We start from the raw sequence: 22,441 nt of genomic DNA, 5'->3' as shown, positions 1-22,441 counted from the left end.
GCTATGTGATAGCATGAGAGAAGTTTGTGGTGGAGGTCATTGTCCAGGGAAGCCGATGGTGGTGTCCAGAGCTGCTCTCTAGCCTTTGCAAGGTAAAGGTGAGCCCATCAGACCACCATGGAAGCACCCTTCACTGAGGGCTTGATGACGAGGTTGGGATTGGCGTGGAGTGAATAGAGTGTTGCATGTTTGGAGGGGCAGAGTTTGGAGAGGGTGAGGGGAGTGGAGAAGTCAGGGGTGGTTGATGTCACATTGGCAATTGGAAATGAAACCGTTGAAAGCTAGTAAAAGCGCAAAAGTGGAAGGAGAGTCCACAAGTGTTTGAGACAGAAAGACATGCTGGAGAGCAACGACACCTTCCCAAACAAGTGGGCATGGAGGCAGATACCAGGGAAGAAGAGCTCATCCTTTCAGGCTTGAGCTTGTTGGTGTGAATGTAGTGAGGTCTTTGCTAATGACAGGATGCTTAGCATCAGAGAGGAGACAGTCTGGGGGCTGGAGAAGACACGGAAAGGGTTGGAACTGAGACCAGACCAGAGGTCAAAAGAGGATAAAGGTAGGAAACGCATGATGCTGGCTGGTGTGGTGGGAAAGGGAGTAAAGTGGTGGGAAGGAGAGAAGAATTGGTAATAATGTTAGCGATGGGATGGGTTATGAGCCCAGAAGGGAGTGGGGAATGTAGCAGGTTCAACAGCAAGGAAAGACCCCATGGAGCAGAGGGCTGGAGGTGGGCAGGCGAGGAAGGAGGTTCCTGTACAGCATCAGAGGACTCGGAGATGATGGCTTGTCCTTTATTTACCAAGGAACTCCACATCTTTCTCAATCAACACTAACTGAATGATTTGGTTATATTTCTTCCTTTCTGTAAGGATACTGAATATCCTCCTTCATATGATGCGTACATATAATTTCTGCGTCATTCCAAACATTTATAGTATTGTGAGCATTTTTAGTTACGGATCCCTGGATAAATGCCAGCATATATTGGATTTCCTTGAATATACGCAAACATGCGGCTCTCAAGCAAGAGGCCCCTGCCTGTTGCAGCTACTACAAAACACTCAAAGGAATATCTAGTAAAACAGCCTACTGCAGGATCAATAGTTCCATTCATCTGCATGGGCGCAAAACTTAGGAAAGGTTCAAAAGCTTACAATTTAAATATTTTTAATAACATAAACATAACAATTACAGCACGGAAACAGGCCATTAGGCCCTTCTAGTCCGCACCGAACCAAACACCTCTTTCTAGTCCCACCTCCCTGCACAATGCCCATAACCCTCCATCTTCTTCTCATCCATATACCTGTCCAACCTTTTCTTAAATAATACAATTGACTCCGCCGCCACTATTTCTCCCGGAAGATCATTCCACTGGTCGTGTTTATTTGCATTTTAAGTAAAATAAAACCATTAACTGAAAGCTTTTAAATAGTTTCTGGATGCTGCAGTAAGTCAGAATTATTCAACACTTTTGACAGATGGCCAAGTCCATCCAGCCTTCACTCGCTCAAGCACAAGGCCCTACCACAACAGGCCTCATCTCTGTGTAGAAACTTTGACTGAGTTTCTATGTAAGTAATGAACAATTCTTCAAGAACAGTTTGATAAACAGAAGTTCAATTTTTTTTTCAAAATATGATGCCCTGTTGTAAAAAGACAGGCACATTATAGCTCATAACATATTTTGCGAGTTTTGTTCTGAAGCAGCTGCATCCTATCAAGGCCAAAGGGTTTAATTTTTAGCTGACCAGAACTTCAGTACCCTCAGAGTTTAATTTTTACTTGATTAAATAAATATGGCAAATTAAAACGTACTCGATCGCAGGCTCTCAGTGACAAACAATAGCATTTGAAAATTATTTTCCATTTGTACAAGTTAGTGGTTGTGTGTTTGTGAAATGAAATCAATAATATCTTACATAACACACATTCCAGGTACTTGGAGGATATTGGTTAATAAGGAATATAGTGGTTTATGGTGCAAGGGAGGATTGACTGTGTGGTGATATGTAATTACACCACTAGGTCACTAGGGGTCATCCTGGTGACCTTGTATATAAAGCAGACCAGAGCTACAGTCTTGCTTTCCAGGTTTGTCTTGCAGAGAGACAAGACCTCTTAGTGTACAGATTAGTTTATTAAAGCAGTCTTATACTCGCACTGCTGGTGTGGTTATTGTCAGTACAGACTGTGCTCAATTCAGTCTGCTATCAACAAACATTCCTCCTGATATTCCTGTTACATTTGCTTTATTTGCCCCCTGTTAGACCAATCAGGTTGAAGTTTAGTTACTGCAGAAGTCTCTAGAGCAGTGGTTCCCAACATTTTTTATGCCCTGCACCCCTAAAAATTTTTATATGTTCTCACACCCCTTAAAATAATAACTTAATTAAGAATAAAGGTGAAGGTGACCAAAACTAATTTGTATAATCAATTTTTAATAATATATAAACAAAAATGAAACATATGAAAAAGAAAAAATATTACAACAAATTAAAAGTTGCATAAACCTTACAAAAAAATTAAATTTTCATCCATGCTTGAAATTTCTTAAAAAAATTAAAGAACTAATGTTCAAATGTTCATAAGCCAATTTAAATTTAATGACTCTTTTGTTCCTGTTTATTGCTTAAGAGTTTTTCAAAACATGGCATTTTGTTGCTGATAGGAATCCGCATGTCTGCCTGTGCACCCAAGCGATTTCTAGATTTTGTCTTGATTAACAAAAGGGCCTTAAATCCAGACTCGCATGAGTATGTCGTCGCAAATGGGATGAGCACAGTCAGTGCTTTTTCACAAAGTCTTGGAAACAGGTCCATTGCCGAACACCAATATTGTTCCAAAGTTTTGCTTTCAAACTGCATTTCAAGAACACAACACAATTTGTGCGCAGTTCAAACTTCCTCCAGCTCTTCATCATCTGACATATTATCCAAATTGAAGGAGTATGGATTTATAAGCCATTCTTCAGAAGTTTCCAGTTCTTCTCCTCCAAAATATCCATCAAATGACTTTGATAGTATTTCCAAATGATTCACAATTTCTTCACACACACTTGGAATGAGGGACTCATTGTCATCAACCATTTCTTCGAGTCATGGAAAATTTGAAAGATTCCCTCTTTTAACTCGTCGACACCAAAGATGTAACCTTTCTTTGAAACCATTTAACTTTTTGCAGCATTTCAATATGTTTATGTTTTTCCCTTGAATAGATACACTCAGGACATTCATACGAGTGAAAATATCACTCAAATAGGCTAGCATTTGGTTGAATTCTTGTGATTCCATTTCTCCGGGCAGATCATAGTCACGTTCCTTCAGAAAAGCTTTGACTTCTTCTCGCAGTTCGAAGAAGTGCATTAAAGCTCTCCCACGTGACAGCCTGTGGACTTCCGTGTGGAAAACCAAAACTGAATGCTCACTTCCAAAATCTTCACAAAATGACTTGAAGAGGCGGAGGTTCAGAGCACTACCCCTAATCCAGTTGATGGTCTTCACAGAAGTGTCAAGGACCTTTTTCAACTTTGGAAGCAATGTTTTTGATGCCAAAGCATGTCGATGAAGAAAACATTGGGTACCTTGCAAGTGCGGGATCTCTTGTTTCATCAGTGCAAAAAATCCTGATTTATTTCCTAGCATAGCAGGGGCATCATAGGTACACACAGAACCAATAATTTGGATATCTAAGTCATATTTCACAAAGAAGTCGTTCACACACTGAAAGACATATTTTCCTTTTGTGGTTGTTTTCAGATCTTCACAGAACAGGAAATCTTCCATTATGACACCATCATGGACATACCTCATTAATGCGATGAATTGACTGCAATTTGCAACATCAGATGTTTCATCCAGCTGGAGAGAGATTTTCAAGGGACTAGCCCTGATATCTGCGATAACTTGGTCCAAAATGTCCAAACTCAGATCACCAATTCGGCTCTGAATAACATTATTTGATATCGGCACTAATTTAAGCTTGTTTGAGGCTTCTTTTCCCAGAACAATTGTTGCCATTTCTAATGCACACGGTTTTATCACCTCTTCTGCAATTGTATGGGGCTTCTTGGATTTGGCTACTTTATATGTCATGTGGGTTGAAGCCATCAGCAGTGGTTTGTCAGCAGATATAAAACCTAATTTTGGAAGGGTTGCTCGAGAATCAAAGCGGGCCCTTTTAGCTTTAAATGATTCAACATCATGGTCTGCAACATCTGCTCCACCATGCCGGTTGTTGAATGTTCCTGCAGCTTAGATGGGTTCAAATTTGCATTTGAAAAGACAGCATCACAAAGCATGCACTGGGGTTTTTGCAGATCCTCAGTTGTTCCGGTGCAAGTGAAACCAAACTGCACATAATCATCATTTCATTTCCTTTTCTTTGACATAATGAAGGATTCATTTATAATTTACATAACACAAATAAATAATAAGAAATAAAAATTGAATGTAATTCGCTACAAAACACAAAACAACAAGTTTGGCCCCCATTTTAAATGTCCCAATTAAAAAAAAGTTATAGGGCGATGCCATTTAAAAGGAAACAGCGCGTCGAAATGCGCTAAAATTCATAGAGAATCTCATTCTATTGAATAGAGAAAAAAGGACATCCACATCTTTAATTTGGACTTTTAAAAAAAAATCGATATTTTTATCTTGAATATATAGGACATTACCCTTAATATAAACAAAAAAACTGAAATGTTATCTCGCATCCCTGGTTGGGAAACCCTGCTCCAGAGACAGAGTGGTCTGTGAGTGTGACTCTCTGCAAACCCAACTCCCAACTGCCCGACATTGAAATCACCCTCAATTTCACCTCTCTCAAATGCTTTTGAATGGATTTTAGAATTCTTCGATAATCAGAGGCTTTTAAAAATGGTTCAGATTGATTAAATAAGTTTTTAAAATATAAAAAAATCTTTAAAACAAATTACAACAAGAAAGCTGGGTGAAGGTGTGTCAGTGGATGTGGGATGTATTGTGTAGGAGAGAAAAGGTATGAGAAGCAATGAAGATTATGTGGAAGGAAATGTTTGACAACTTGCTAACCCAACAAAAAAGATTTTGTTTCCCAAACACTTTTGGGTGTATTTTATAGATTTTGGGCTGCTGATCATGAAACACGCCTTCATTTTTTCTTGTCACATACCATTTTTTTGGATATCACTTATTTTTGTGATTTCCTAACATATTTTAAGTGTACTTCAAGCATACAAAACCATGAAGTGCAAGATGTCATTGAAAATTCATTGACTGCATTTGGACTTGGACTTCTTCCCTGCAGATCCTGGAGCAGTCAGTGATGAACATGGTGAAAGGTTTCACAGGGACATTGCAACCATGCAAAAGCAGTATCATGGCAACTGGAATCCATCAATGCTGGTCGACTATCATTGGACACTGGCACAAGAGGCATCAGATGCTAAGTACAAATGAAAATCAGCGGCAAAGCATTTTTAAATCGGTTGAACTAACGCAAGGTGTCAGCATCATAATGTGATTAAACATGTTAAATTCAATAAAAGTTAATTTAATGTTTCTCCATCTTCTTACATGATACAGCAAATCTGAAATTATCATTGTGTTTAGCTTGAAGGTGTCTATCAATTCTTTTTCAAGAAGCAAACCTTTTGAAAAAAATTGCTATCCAGTGTTATGGTAGGCATTTCAAAAGAAGTCGTTATATTGAATAGAATAAGGAGAGGAAGTGATCCTATTGTGAATTTTTGCATGGTATGGGCATATGACCAAGCATTTGGGAGTGTAATAACAAGGGGAGTTCAGATTCTGAGAGCACTCCTGGAACGCATAAAGCCTTTGAACACTCTGGAGGAAGTGAACTCGAGGACAGAAGCTGTGATATTGTGACAGCTGTAACTACAGGTGTCTAGATCCAAACCTCTTCACTCATTTTCTTGCTTTCTCTAAAATGCTCTTTAACACCTACCTCTTCAACCAAGCTTAAAATCACATGCTGGTTCTTCATCCTTTATTCTAAGTATTAATTTCTGGCTCATGGTTCTCTATTAATCGCACTCTTTGCAGCATTTTACTACTACATAAAAAAGTTTTGTAAAATATTGTTGCTGTTCAGGTCAAGCTGACTATAATTAAAAATCTCAACGCTCTGCAATTTCAGTACAACATAACCTGGTTCTGGCACTTGTGGCCATAAGGCAAAGGGCCAGTCAATGAGATTCAACAATACTCTTAAGATGGTCAATCTGGAAATGGGGTTTTAAACATAAGGAATTGAATGGGTGAATCCATTGAGAATGGGAGCAGCAAAAAAAATTTTTTTTGCTAAATTTGGCCAAGTTAATGTTGATGCAGGAATAGTTTATGGATCATTGCATGAAAAAATGTGCTGGCAGCTTTGAGACAGTTTCAAAAATAAGGGTTGATATGCAGTTTCATACTATTGAAATCTTGTGGAGGGGCAAGTGCTAATTGGGATTGAAGAGGCTTTGGACTGTGCATGTGCTTGGTGACCAAGAAAGGGGGTAAAAGTTTTCTCTAATTTACTAGAAGTTAGGGAGATGGAGAAATCTGAAGAAACTGAAAGGATGTGCCAACATCTGAGAGCACTGGAACTGAGGAGAGGAAATCCAGGGACAAGAACAGCAGGTTCCTTGGGATCTGGGAGCAGTAAATGTTGATCACATGATGCTGGAATACTTCAGTGATCGATTCAGACAAGCTACCAATTGAAAAGGGGGAAAAGAAGGATTGGAGGGCTGAGAGTTAAGGCTGTAGATTTTAAAACACTCATCTGATAGATGGGATGATGGAAAACAGCAGAAAAAAATAAACAATCACAAGTTGAGTAAAATAAATGGGGCTAGAAAATTGGAGGTAGTGGGGGGGGGGCAGAAATTCCAAGGCACATAAACCACATTATGGCACCCAAGACTCTTTTCTCTGGCATGACGGGGAAGCTATTTTCTAACATGTATGATTTATCTGCAGATGAAATGCAATCTTATGCACAGAAGATGCAAATCCTAAATTCCTTGAGTACTGCTATGTATGGTGACTGTGGTAGTGTCAGGAGTTGTGAGGGAAGAAGCTATCATACAAGTCCAAACTCCTTCCAAGGTAGAAGGTCCAGAGGGATCAGTCTCAATAGGAAGCATTGCATCAAAAGTGGGCCTGATCTGAATGACCTTTCACAAAGAGCGATGGGATGCGCACTAAGGAGGACATCCTTGAAAAGCTTCCTTTCCACCATCAGAGGTGAAAAATCGTGGAGAAGATTCCACGATTGCCATCGGGGCCAACACCCTAAATGTAGCCAGTTTCATCGTTCCATTAAGGGCTGATTTTCTGGTTAGTATCCATGCGGTTTGTAAAGTATATATGCACTCTTCAATAGTGCACCAGTGATGCAGTCATGCATTGCACACTGATTAACGTCAGTGCTATGCAGCCATTGACTTCCATTTGTACGTTCCTGATACGCATCGCAGCAAATGATTTCAATTTCACATTATGCACGTATGTTTTGCATTTTGTGATCAATTTTGCATTTCTGTTCAACAGCTTAGAGCCTAAAGAGCAAACACTGTGAGACTGAATTTCTAAATTGGTAAGGTTAAGCTCAGTAAAGATCTGTAGCAGAACAAGGCAGCAAGAATAATGTTATACTTTCAGAAAATATAACGACAGCATAGAGAAGTGTATGGAAAAGAGTAAAATATGTATGAGAAAGATGTAGAAGCAGAGAGACATTACAAACACTGTAATACATCTAAAGTTGGTGGCACACTGTAACGGCAGAATAAAGAAACAGTGACAAATTACAGAGTAAGAAAACATAGCAGCAAATACATTAGCACCGTGACATGGCAGAACAGCACATAAAACAATTCATAGAAATATGGCAAAAATAGAAAAACAGCATCCAAAAAGAATAATATATATATATAAACACGATAGGATAAATAAATATTGACCTTAGAAATCGAGCAACTTGTACATAAATGTGTGCAAGAACTGACTGCCTGCTTTTATCATTCATCTTTTTTTTAAAACATCAGCTTGGTCTCCCCCTCCCTTGAGGAGTGGAAGTACTTCTGTCTCTCAGTCTTATTTGGCTACAAGAGTGATAGTTCGATCTCTGGTCTATTCAATAACCGTCAACCCTGCGACACTGGCAATACACAGCAGCCAGAGGAACAGTTTCTAACATAAAATCTTATTCAGCCAGCTGATTTTTGTTTTGTAGTAGAAATGTTGTTAACCTAAAAAGGTTAAAAAAGACAATTTCTTTGAAAGTTTAATGAACAGATATTAAATGCAATATGATATTGCAGATGTTTTCCTAAAGACATTAATAATGAAGTGTTCTGTATTATTGACTGAGATCTCCATCCACATTTCATTATTATCTATACTGTGACCTCTAAGGAATGCTCCACTGATGTAAATTTAAAGCTGCATGTATTGTTTTCAAAGCAAATGAAATGAGAAGAAGCAACTGTCAGGAATGTTGCAGCGCAAGACAGCTCCATGCATTTATAAATGTATAATACCGCTGGGAGCATAATAACTTCACCAACTATCACAAAGGTTGAGATTTATATGAACATATTATAATTAAAATTAAGTAATTCCATCACAGAGCTCATTGAGAAATGCTATATACTAGATCAGTCACAACTGTATGCATCCATCCGAGAGACTCCAGGTCCCTTTATTCTACCTGCCGCCCCTCTGCAAAGCCTAACAATATGGCTTTTTGATTATATTTAAATCCATTAAAATACAAACATCAATGTTGCTCTTGTGTCTGTTGAGTTTTCTAAAGTAATGAGAGTTGGATGTGACATCTCATCATCAATGACAAAAAATTTAGTACATCAGCTCCTCTCATGGGTCATCTTAGTAAACTAGTGCAGTGCTTAATGTACAACTGCTTGGAGAACCTCAGCTTTGATCACTAGTCCAGACTGAGTTAACACGTTTTCACCATCTCAGCATTACAATTTATTGAAATATGCTTGCATTAGTGAGGGAAAATAGCATCCTATTTCTGCTACTTTGCTGGAACAGCCACAATTAATGTACAAACAAAACATAGGTACCATTTCAAGACAAGAACAGGTTCTCCAGGAAGCACGAGCCCTTCTTCATCAGTGCTGAATTCACAGACCTGCTCCAGGCCTAACGAAGATCTGCTGAGGTAAGTGTTCATTACATTGTGCTTAAAATAATGAGTCGAGTTGGTAGATGCAGTGAACCAGAAGAAATGTTTTACTGAGCAAGATAAACATATTCACATTATCAGGAAGGGGGAAGAGCTTGCGTCCACAGCCTTCCGTATACTCCCTACTAACCAACCAGGTACCCCGCACATGCGCAGTACCCCACTGTAAATACGGAGGCTGCAGCGCAATTGCAGCAGGAGTAGAACAGCCAATAACAGCTGCCTACAGTAAGGTCCTATTTAGTGTTTGTGGTGAGGTATCACACCAAGTACTTGATGTTTTCAAGAAATATGGAGAAAAAAAGATCATCAAGCCATTCTGATGAAATATGCTTACATCATAGCATGGAAAGGGTCCTTCTAAACTGTTGACAATATCTACCCCCCCCCCCTCCACTTCCCCCTCCCCCTTAATTGAGCAGCTTACCAACATTGCATAAGTTTTCCCAGCAAGCATGTGCTCTCTATTCGGGCACCTGCCTCATTTTCTGCACTCCTGAAGGGCTCAGGCCCAAAACGTTGACTGCCTTTTACTTTCTAAGGGTGCTCCATGACCTACTGAGCTTTTCCAGCCATTTTATGTACTATGGTTAAAATGGGACAGACAGGGGGAAAAAGTCCTTAGGTTAAGTTCAGTTTGATTAGCTCCAGTACAAATTGGCTCTTAATTTTATACCCAAGCATATATTTAATCCTTACCTGCTGGTCACCTCTTCATAATCATTGCAAAACAACATATAATTTGAAAAAAAAATTAAAATAATCCTGTGTTTATGGGACTTCTTGAAATGAGATGAATGAGATGTTCAGAATATCACGCCAAGGGAGACTTGACAAGTACCTTGCCAGTGCGACAGAATTTTTTTCAATGTTTGCTGGGTAAATGTGGAGGAATCTTTCCCTTTCGTCAGTCCTGTGCTATATCTAAAAACTTGAAGATATTTAATTTTGTCAACGAGATGCAATTTAAACTGCTGGGATAGGTTCTGCAATATTTAAGTCATTTGTATTGTAAAACATGTTTTCTGAAATGGAAACAGGACATATTGCACAGATTATCAGCAGGAGGTCAACATTTAAAGTCAAAACTTGATGTAGAATGTCACCTTACCGAGAAGTGACTGGAGTGTGGTGCTGCACTGTTGAAGCCGATCTCCAGGGTCAGAGAGTGGAAAGAAGACAGCTGCAGGAAGCCCACTGGCTGGAGGATCAAGCCGGAATCCAACGGCAGTGAGAAGTGACTGCCAACCTGGCACACCACACACTTTGTTCTCCACGCTGTGCTGGGAGGTGTACATGGAATTCCGTTGGCCATTCTGTATTCGCTGGAGCGACTTTTCCACCTAAGATAATAAAATTACAGCTGTCTTGCCATTTCACAAACATGTCCAACTACATTGCATATTACCAGAAATCAAAGGCTGTGTTATCCAACACCCTGTTTTGATGTTGTGCTCTGGAATAGCATTTAAATAGATCAATTAAAATCCATTCTGGTACAAATTTCATGTTCACTTTCATATCACATCGTTACAATTTTAATGCATTTTAAAAATTATTTAAAGCAGTGGTTTTCAACCTTCTTCTAAGACCCATCTGGCTTCTAGCCTTGCATGCCATGGTCCACAAGCATTTAAAGTACTTTAATGAACATTTTTAAAGTTCCACATGGACATACATTGTGGTCCATCAGGGGGCCATGTCCCATGGGTTCAGAACCACTGAAAAGCTTTTGGGGTAACACACCATCAACAGAACCAGTAAGACATGAATGGCTAAAGATGGAGCTGGAGTAGGGAGATCGACAGGGAAATAATTTCCTTTCACTACTCTCTGTCTCAAATTGCAAATCACAAATTTCAGGATCAAGGTGACTTGTTTCCATCTTGCTTCCATGGGTCCTGAGGTGACTAATGAGTTCCCGATGTGGTAACTGCAGACTCTTCCATATGGGACAGGAAGTGGCTGATGGGGCAGGTGATGTAGCCCAGCCCATTTACAGAAGATGAAGAAACTTTATATTTTTTTAGTTCATTTGCAGAAGCATCAGTAGATATTTTATTCAAATTATACTTGAGCAAAATGTAATTTAAAATTAAGATATCCAACTTGTTCATTAAATATGATTTCATAACCACAAGCGTTTTGTATCAGTTTTGAGTATGGCCATTTATTACACTCGTACTTAAAATAATGAGCATGCTTTAACAATTTATCAGCTCCAATTATGCCTCTCTATCTTATTGCAATTCCACATAATTTCTTTCTTTTCAATACAACAACTTGTATGAGTAATGAAACAATTCCTGAATGATTTCGACTGTTCTTAAGGACAGGAGAAACAAACAACACCAATGAGAGATGATGGCCAAAGACAAGAAACAAATTCTCCAATTTATATACAGTAAAACCCCGTTATCCAGAATTCAAGCCACCGGCAGCCTTAAGCAACCGGGCAGAAAAAAATTGCGGAGAATAAATAGGTAGAAAGTACGGGTTTAAATTGGTGCGCCTTGCCATTAGTTCACCAATCACACATCACTCAATCTCAAACATCCGGAAAATTTGCTTTTCTGGCATCTACCAATCCCCATAGGTGCTGGATACCAGGGGTTTTTTTACTGTACATGAGTGGGTTGAAGGGATCGGACACAAGGTTACTAAATTTGCCGATGATACAAAGGTAGAAGCAAAAGAGGACATGAAGAAGCTACATTGGAAATGTGTGGGAGAGCAAATATACAAAGAATAGAATATAATGCAAGAAATTATCCACCCTCCTAGGGAAAATAAAATCTTAATTAAATGATGAAAAACTGCAGAGCTGTGAGATGCACAGTATTCTCGTGCACAATTCACAGAAGATCAATAGATAGGTGCAGAAAGTCATTTGAAAAGCCAATAGCACGTTATCATTGATTACTTGGGAAATCAAATATAAAAGTTGGGAGGCTATGCTTCAGTTATATGGGGCAGCAGTGAGACCACAGCTTTAAACAATGTACCATATTGATCTTCTTGTTTAAGCAAGGATAGAAAGATGTTGTCAGTGTTTCAGTTAAGGTTTACTCAACCAATATGTGAAATAAGTGGTCTGTCTTAAGATGAAAGCTGGAGAGGTGAGGCTTACATTCATTGGAGTTGAGAAGGAGAGTGAAGCTTATTGAAACATACACGATCCTGAGAGGTCTGAACAGGATGGATGCAGAGAGGACATTTGCTTTCGTGGAAGAATCTACAACTAGGAATAACTGTTTGAAAATAAGGTGCCACCCATTTCAGACAGAGATGAGCTAATTTTATTTTCTCTCAGAAGTCGACGAGTCTCAAGGGCCAGTGCAACAGAATCTTTGAACAGCTTGCAGACAAATCCTTGGTAAAGCAAGGAGGTGAACGATTACCATGAAGTGATAGGAATTGTAAAGTGTTGAGGTTGCAATCACTTCAGCCATAATTTTATTAAGTAGCAGAGCAGGTTTGAGGACTCAAGAGACTACAGCTGGCCCGAATTTGTACTGTTCACATGTTAGAGTCTGTGAAGTATTTTGAATATCAAAACAACAGCATTCAAGAAAAGATGTTGAAAATAGAAGTGACATGATTTTCCACCAATAGTGACCACACCAAATGAAAATTAATTGTGCAGAGAAGGCTGGGGAGTTATTACAGAGGGGCTGTCACAGAAAGATCATAGTCTGCCTAGGCTAGCAACAGAAAGTCGAGCACAGTCACACTGAGCACTGGTACATCTCAGGGCTGTGTGCTCAGCCCACTCTTGTTCACGTTACCACCCCACAACTGCAGTGCCAGATCCAATTCTAAAAGAGTAATAAAGTTTGCAGATGACTCAGAGGTTGGCCTCATTGGCAACAACGATGAGTTGCACTACAGAGTAGAAAATCTTGTGAAATGGTGCGAGAATAACAACCTAAGTCTCAACGTGGTCAAGACTTCAGAAGGACCAGGGATGACCACTCTCCACTACACATTAATACCGGTAGTGGAGAGAGTAGAGAGCACCAAGTTCCTTGGGGTCCACTTAAGAAGTGACCCATCCTGGATACGAAACAGCTCATCACTTGTCTGAAAGGTGCAACAGCAAATGCACTTCCTGAGATGACTAAGGTGGGCAAGGCGACTGCCTACCATCCTGTTAACTTTCTACAAGAGCTCTATCAATATTGTCCTGGCAACCTGCTTCACAGCGTGGTATGGTTGCTAAAGAGTATCAGATCGGAGATCAATCCACAGGACAATTAGAGTAGCAGAGAGGATCACTAAGATCACCCTTATCCCCATCGATGGGATTTATGAGGATTATTGTCAAAAGAGGGCTTGCAAAATCAGGGAGGACTTCTACCACCCAGAACACAGCATCTTTCATCTACTCCTGTCAGGAAAGAGTCACAGGAATATCAGAGCCAGAATCATCAGGCTGAGAAACCCTCCATGACTCAACTATTGATTTGTCAGTAATATTTATTTATTTTAATATTTGTATACAAGTTTCATGCATATGTATTGCTTGTCTGTATGTGTGTTTGTAGTTTGGTGCAGAGGACAGGAGAACACTGTTTCATTGGGTTGTACTTGTACAATCAGTTGATACATAAAATTGAACTTGAAATAACGACTTTTAAGCAAGGGGAATAAAACGTGAATTTTCTCTCTTCTTACAGTTTATGTCTCAGTGGTTGTTTGTAGCAGTCCAGCAGTGAACTTCACTGGCAACCCATATCTCTGCATGTCTACAGACTTTATTAGGTAGCATTTCTTAAAAACAATCTTCTTGTGCTCTGTCTCTCATACTCAACTGTATCAATTATTTCCCCAATTAAGCATGGATCAGATTTTAGATTTGTCAGAGTACATACAAAACATCACATACAACTCCGAGATTCCTTTTTCTTGCGAGCACAGCAGAATTATGACTAATTGGTAGAGCAAAAAATAAACTGTACACAGCGTAAAGCATGTAAACAAAGAGCTGGAAACAAACTGTGCAAAACAGAGAGAACAAAAGAAAATCAATAAAGTGCATATGTAAGAGTCCTTAAATGAGTCCCTGATTGAGTTTGTTGTTGAGGAGTCTGATGGTGAAGGGGTAGCAGCTGTTCCTTAACCTGGTGGTCTGACTCTTGTGGCACCTATACCTCTTTCCTGATGGCAGCAGTGAGAATAGAGCGGAGTGGTGAAGGTCTTTGATGATTGCTGCTGCTTTCCGACGGCAGCGTTCCCTGTGGATGGGTGCAGTGCTGCTGGAGTTCGCCTGAGGGTGCTTTGACACCTCAATGGACCCCTCCGGGCACCTCATCGGGCCACTTCGGCACCTCACAGGCCCACTCAGGGTAGCTGTTGAATTCGGGATCAATGTCTGCCTTTGTTACCCATAATCCCCTATGCGACTGGAACCTCTCTACCAATGTCAGGGAAACACAAATGCCTGTCACTACCTACCTACACTCACCTTCCCCCTCACTGAGCACTATTTTCTATTCCGGACGTACCTGCTTCTTCCACTACCGGTCGCCCTACTTTGTAGTCCTACAGTTCACTGTCAATTATACAGCACCAAATTCAACATGGTGGCCACCAAGGCCGGGTCTTGCATGACCTCCTTGTCACTGTTTTTGGTGAGTTCCAGCACCAAAAAAATTTGCTTTGTTCCCTTGCCTGTAGGATGTGCTTAATAGTGGGGAGGGCTTTGCCTGTGATGTTCTGGACTGTGTCCACTACTTTTTGGAGGGCTTTACACTCAGGGGTATTGGTGTTTCCATACCAGACTGTGATGTAGCCAGTCAGTACACTTTCTAGCAGACATCTGTAGAAATTTGCTACAGTTTCTAACCTCTGCGATCTCCTGAGGAAATAAAGATGCTGATGTCCTTTCTTCACAATGCCATTGGGGTGTTTGGTTCAGGAAAGATCCTCCAAGACAGAGACTCCCAAGAACTTAAATTTTCTAACCCTCTCCACCTCTGATCCCCCAATGATCACTGGATCATACACCTCTGGCTTTCTTTTCTTGAAGTCAACAATCAGCTCATTAGTCTTGTTGACAATGAGTGCAAGATTTTTGCTGGTGCACCATTCAGCCAAGTTTCAAATCTCCATCCTGTGTGCTGACTCATCACCCATCCTTTGTACAACCCACTATCGTGGTATCATCGGCAAATTTGTAGATTGTTAATTGTCATATTGAGCCACACAGGTACAGCATACTTTATGTTAAGTGTAAAGTGAGTACAGCAGAAGGCTAAGAACGCAGCCCTGTGGTGGAGATTGATGGAGATTGTGGAGGAGAATGCACTTTGCTTTCCATGAATGAGTGTGCATTAGGTAATCACTTATGTGGGAGTAATCTTGAACAAATGAAAGAATACATTCATGAAAAGGGATATCTTGCAGAAATTATGAAAAGATTAATTAGAAAGCATTGTTCAGATATGGTATTTTGCTTTAACTAACAGAACCATATCTATGTCAAAATAAACTGTTACTTGTCAAATAATCATTTTACATTTGCTTCTAAACAAACATATTATCTCCAGATACTTCAAGGGTGCACATCAGTCCCTTACGTTTCCATTTGATGGTTGATGTGATATAGGATTTTTTTCTATGCCCCCTTTCTTGATCCCTATAACATTAGGCCATATATTCCTGTTTGGATTCTTCTTAAACTTTTTACATCAGTTTATATTATTTAAGCTAAAAACTATTTTGTGCACACAGGTTTACTTAACTGATAATACATAGGGCGCATTTTGCATGTGCCCTCATTACATCATTTACTGCACACATGACCCAAGGTATCACTTATAATAGAACAGGCCTTGATATTCAACATCCATTAATGTAGAGCAGTGGTTTTCAAACATTTTCTTTCCACTCACATACCACTTTAAGTAATCCCTATGCCATCAGTGCCCTGTGATTAGTAAGGGATTGCTTAAGGTGGTATTTATGTGGGAATAAAAGGTTGAGAATCACTGCTCTAGACCCAATTGTTACTGAAATATTTTGCTTGAGATAAATTGTCATTGGCCCATTTCCTTTGGAGTTATGAAACTGTGCACATAACAAGTCAATGAGGTATGATTAAAACAGTGGTTTCAAACTTTTTCACCCACATACCACCTTAAGCAATCCCTTACTAATCACAGAGCACCTATGGCATAGGGAATACTTCAAGTGGTGAGTGAGTGGAAAGAAAAAGTTTGAAAACCATTGTTGTTGAGTCTTAAAGATCAACATCTATTTGAAAAGAAAAAAAAATCCTCATTTCACTCTAAAGTAATCAACTACTTAAACCAAGATTTCCTCAACTTCATCGTGCATATCCTATTAACTCCTCTCATGACCACCTAGTTTAATCCTAGGGACAGCAGAGCCATTCTTCTCTTATTAGTTGCAAAGGATCTTGGATATAAATGACAAAAAGACCAACATCTGCTGCTCTTGAGAAGCTGGTGATCACCCACATTTCTGAACCATGACATTTCTTCTGGGAAAAGCGTCCTAGGATTTATAAATAGCAGCAATGAAGGAGTGGTGATAGCTTTCCAAGTCAGCTTGGTGTGTGAATTGAAATTGCTGCCCCTGTCCATCTTCGCAACTGAGATTGTTTATTTGGGAAATTCTACTGGAATTGCCTCAAGTTGGTGCAATGATTTTTGCAACTACAATGCACTGAGCTGGAGGGAATGAATGACAAATATGGTGGATGGGATGGCAAATAAGTGAGCTGCCTTCCCTTGGATGGCCTCAAGGGTGAGCATTGTTGGTGCTGCATTCGTACATGCAAGAGCAGGATATCAAGTTGTGCCATGTAGCTCGTGAAAAAAGCTTTTGGATTTCAAGAAGTAAATCACCATCCTCAGATCTGTTTTTGCAGTCATGATAAAGTTAAAAGCCTCAGAGCTTGACTAAATGTATCCCAGGACATTAGGGGAAACTCAGGAAGAAATATCAGCAGCCAAGGCTGAGATTTTACATCACCCTTAAGCATGGGTGAAATGCCAAAGGTTTGGGAGGGCTTGGGGGGGTTGATTGATGTTGTGCCTTTATTTAAAAAGGCTCTCAAGACAAGCCAGGGAATGACAAGCCAGTGAGCATAATGTCAGCCATAGGTAAGTTAATGGAGCAAATTCTCTGAGACAGGGGGTCTACGTACATTTGGAAAGGGACTGATTCATTATGGATAACCAGCATCACTTTGTGTGCGGGAAATTGATTTGTTTGAAGACTGATGATGAAGGGTGGTGAATATTGTCCCTATGGACTTTGGCATATCAGTCAAGGCCTAATGTACCAAAATGTTGGTTAGACTGCATTTGGAGCCTTGTAGAATTTTGGTCACCCAGCTATAAGAACATATCATTAGGATGTAAAAGGGGCAGAAAAGGTTCACGAGAATGATACTGGGACTTGGATGTTGGCTTGAAATACAAGGAGAGGCTAGATCTTTTCTCTCTGTGATGTAGGAGATTAAGGGAACGGAGGCCCTTGTAGAGGTTGATAAAATCATGAGGTGAATAGTAAGGTAAATAGTCATAGCCTTTTCACCAGAGTGGGGGAATCAAAAACTAGATGGAATAGGTTTGAGGTGAAAGAGGAAGGTTTAAAAGGGACCTGAGGGGCACAGTGGGTATCTGGAACTGCCAGAGGGGACAACTGTGACTATCAGAAGACATTTAAGTGCATGGGCACATTGAGCTGAAGAGCCTGTCACCATGCTGTAGAACGCTCTAATGCTAAGTCAGCCAAGGAAATTAGTTTTTGGCAAGCACTCAGAGAGAAACCTACACAGATAACACCTGGATTGAATCCACATCACTGGAGATGCAAGGCACCAGCACTAACTGATGTGCCACAATGCTGCCTGGTCATCAAGCTCGTTTAAACGAGGCTTTCATTTGTTGGCCTGGAATTTAATTCTGTTTTTTCCATTCCAGCGATGCAAAACAATTTTGGGTTGACATTCCAAAATCTCCAACATTCTGGGTTATGTAATATAAGCAAATAAACCACACAAGATGTGTAACATCACTGTGAAAGCAGGATCGCCTTCTGTGGAATGTTATTGTGTCTAGCTGGGGGAAAGAAAAAGCTATGTAAAGTAGTCTCGGCTTTGCATAGCTGTGTTAATTTTGGCGGGGAAATTTCCATCTTAGTTCTAGTGTAACAAAAGCAGGGAGGGGCTACTTTTGCTCTCTCTTTTAAGAAAAGTAATGAAAAACAGAGGTTCCAACAGATCTTCACGATGTGCAAATTTCCTTGGAGATGTTGTGGCTGTTCCGAGCTTGAGTTTATGTCTGGATCAGCATCAAGTTAGGTGCCTAAATCAAGCACAACTGAGATGGTCAGAGGTTGAAAGCTATTTTCTTTGTGGTTTTTAAAAGCTTCACTCTCATCTTTGATCGAAGTGCTCTCAGTCTCTCAAGAGCTGTTTTTATTTCCAAATTCAGACCACCCCACCGGATCAATAAAGCGGGTTGCCGGAATAGCCTTCCAAGCATGTGTGTCACTGTCCTGCATGGCAAGTGAAATATAACAGCAGAAGCAAGGCACGCTTATTCCTTTAAAACCCTCCTTGCAATCCATCCCTCTAAAAATATTTCAGTTATCCCCATCCATTGGTCTGTCATCTATCATTTTTCCTGTTTAGGCTTCTGGCATCAGAGGCAGGATACAAAACAAAATCATTAGCGCTGTCGTCATTGTTTTGAGTGGCCACTGAGAGATCAGCAAGGAATGGATCCATGCAGGCGGACCTGGAAGAGGCAGATGAAGGCTAAATGGTGATGGCGATGAGAAAAATAAACAGCCTGTACTCTAAAAGTGAAATAAGCTGCTTCAATATGGCCCAAGAGGTGAGATTTGAAGTGTCTGCTTTGATATCTTCTTGGGAATGTTATGAGGAAACATTTGTTTGCCTGGCACTCCTTAATGTGATGCTGCTCATGAGGCTTAATCATGTGATATTCCATCTTGAATCAGATATCCACACTTCACATTTGTGCTGCAAATGTTGGAGCATTCCCCTCCCTCAAGTGTCTTATTGTCAAACAATCTCCCTGAGACTCTACTATTTATGTAACACTATTTATTTTTATAAATGTAGTGCATAGAAATCAGTTGTAAATATGTGCTGTCAATATATATATATATTTGCATGTTTTTTACACCAAGGACCTAAGAATATGGTTTTGACAAATTGTACTTATACAATTGAATAATAATAATAAACTTGAACTTGAAAAGGTATAACTACAATATTTTGTAATTGGAATAATCACAAATCAGAAATTTAAAAACAATCAAATGGTCTAATTCTGTCCTTAAATCTTTTGATCTTATGGATTAGCATATTTTCAGTAAAAGCTACCTGTGATGATTCTACAATATCAACAGCATTATGAAAGATAAAAGTATAAAAGTTGGCTTGACTCTCACATTTTGTATTCTTCACCATTAACCAACTGATGCATGCGTCTCAATGTTGCTGTTCCACAAGTGCGTGCACACACGCACACACACACACACACACACACACACACACACACACACACACACACACACACACACACACACACACACACACACACACACACACACACAGGTCTCAATACCATCACCCACAGCTTGTAACAGAGCCAAGTACAATCTGATGGAGGAAGTCAGCATCTGTTGGAGTAAAAGAATTGTTAATGTTTCAGACTGGAACCCTACATCAGCTCTTCCAGCCCAAACCGTTGATGTTGTTTGACCTGCTGAGTTCTTCCAAAAAAATTGTGTTTTGTTGCAGATTCCAGTATCTGCCATCTCTTGTGTGTCTCCAGTGACAAAGCCATACTGTCTGTTCCATCTTACTGGAGCAACAGTAGTTCTGGGATTACACAGACACAAATTGTACATCTAAAAAAAACTCTTCTAAACGGCTCCACAGCAACGGTAGTCAAGTACATTCTTGCTGAATTCTGATTGTCAAGAATGGGAACCCTGGAGTGAGTTGCCTAAGAAAGAAACAGTGTTTTCCAATCAAATGATTATTGGTGGCCCAGCATTTGGGCTTATTTTATGTTGGATTTTATTTCCCATCATTGGCAAATGAGTTTTGTAGGTAATTAGGTCAATGAACTAGGTATTAGAAGAGTTATCGGGGAATTGCAAGCCTTAGTTTTACTTCACTTGAAACATACTGAGGGTGTAGGATAATTGGCAGCATAGACTCATGGGCAAAAATGGCTCGTTACCATGCTGCATTTCAAAAGAAATTCACACGACCACTCCGTATTCAGAAATACGATGTCCCTTACTGATCTTCCACACTTAACACTTGAGTTGTACAGTTCAAAAGGCTCTTCGGCCCATTGCATCTACAGTATGCTGACCACCATGCCCATCCAGACTAACCCCACTTGACTGCATTCATTCCATATCTCTTCATCCGTTTCTTGTTCAAATGCCCGTTCAGAAGCTTCTTAAATTTTTTTTTGATGTTCATGCCTCTGACAACCCATTCAAGATACTTGCAGAGGGTTCTAGACCAGCTGGAAAAATGGGGTGAAAAATGGCAGGTGGAATTTAATGCAGACAAGTGTGAGGTGTGGAAGGACAAACCAAGAAAGAACCTATATGGTAAATGATAGAGCACTGAGGAGTGCAGTGGAACAGAAGGATCTGGGAATACAGTTACATAAATCCATGAAAGTGATGTCATAGGTAGATAAAGAGAAATTTTGCCTTCATAAATTAAAGCATTAAGTATAGGAGTTGGGCTGTTATGGTAAAGTTGTTTAAGACATTGGTGAGGCCAAATTTGGAGTATTGTGTGCAGTTTTGGTCGCCTAACTACAGGAAAGGAGGAGGATACCTACAGGCAATGCCCCTCAACTCTTCCTCCACTACATCGACGACGACTGTCATGAACCCATGATGAGCCTGTTGACTTCATCCACTTTGCTGCCAACCCCACCCGGAGCTCAAATTTACTTGGTCCATCTCTAGCAACACTCTCCCTTTCCTCGATCTCTCCTCCTCCATCTCAAGAGACAAATTCTCGACACACATCTCTATAAACCCACCAACTCCGTCGATTACCCCTCTTCCCACCCTGTTCCCAGTAAGGATTCCATTCCATTCTCCCAATTCCTCCGACTAATCTGCACCCAGGTTGAAGACTTCCATGACAAATTAACAGAGATGTCCTCCTTCTTCAAACAACATAGATTTCCTTCTACCACCATCAATTCGGAGCTCAGCCGTATATCCTCCATTACCCACAAATATGCCCTGGCCACCTCCACCCCCACATGCAAATACAGGATTCCTCTTGTCCTCACCTACCACCCCACCAGCCTCTGTATCCAACACATCCTCCTCCACCATTTCTCTCACCTACAAATTGATCCCACCACAAGACACATAATCCCCTCTCCACCTTCAGCAGGGACCGCTTCCTCCATGACTTCCTTATCCACTCCTCCCTACCCACCAATTGTCTATTCCTGTGACCGCAGCAGATGCTCCACTTGCGCCCACACCTCCTCCCTCACCACCCACCTTTCAGGGCCCCAAACAGTCCTTCCAAGTGAAGCAAAATTTCACCTATGAATCTGCAGGGGTCATCTACTGCATCTGGAGCTCCCATTGTGGACTCCTCTGCATTGGAGAGACTGGACGCAGACTGGGAGATTGCTTTGTTGAGCACCTCAGCTCTGTCCACCGCAATAGCGTGGATCTCCCAGTGACCACCCATTTCAATTTCCTGTCCCATTCCCTTGCCGACATCTCTGTCCATGGTCTCATGCTGAGACTTTGTAAATTGGAGGAACAACCTTGTATTCTGACTGGGCACCCTCCTGCTAGATGGCATTAATATCAACTCCTCTGGCTTTTGTAAACCACCCCCTCCCCCCCCCCCCCACCTCGATTCCCTGCCTCCTTTCACACAGACATGATAAATTCTTATCTCATCCCTTATCATATCCAATAAACACCTTTTGTTCATCTGGATTCCTCCCCCATTGTTTGGATTCTGAGACTTCCTGGTTCTGGCTTATTCTGCTTATTTCTTAAAGAAGGGCTCAGGCCCAAAACGTCGGCAATAAATCTTTGTCCCCTATCGATGCTGAAAAGACTGGCTGAGTTCCTCCAGCATTTCGGAGTTTTTACTGAAATCACAGTGTCTGCAGACTTTCGTGCTTCACTCCATGGATTGGGT

General features: G+C 40.5%; 1 protein-coding gene across 7 annotated transcripts in view; it reads right to left on the bottom strand.

The window, feature by feature from the left end:
* Positions 1–22,441, bottom strand: part of ttc28 (tetratricopeptide repeat domain 28) — a 1,007,267-nt gene that overhangs the window by 167,856 nt on the left and 816,970 nt on the right. For all 7 annotated transcript variants that reach the window (XR_011356152.1, XR_011356153.1, XR_011356154.1 and 4 more), the window contains exon 18: positions 10,325–10,556. Coding sequence is in view for 1 of the 7 variants with exons in the window: in XM_069932874.1 (XP_069788975.1) it covers positions 10,325–10,556 (232 nt within the window). In the remaining 6 variants the exon portion in view is untranslated. The remainder of the gene's footprint in view (positions 1–10,324; positions 10,557–22,441) is intronic.

The sequence above is a fragment of the Narcine bancroftii genome, chromosome 4 (genome assembly GCF_036971445.1).
Source record: "Narcine bancroftii isolate sNarBan1 chromosome 4, sNarBan1.hap1, whole genome shotgun sequence".
Lineage (NCBI taxonomy): Eukaryota > Metazoa > Chordata > Chondrichthyes > Torpediniformes > Narcinidae > Narcine > Narcine bancroftii.
This window is presented reverse-complemented; position numbering and strand designations above follow the sequence as displayed.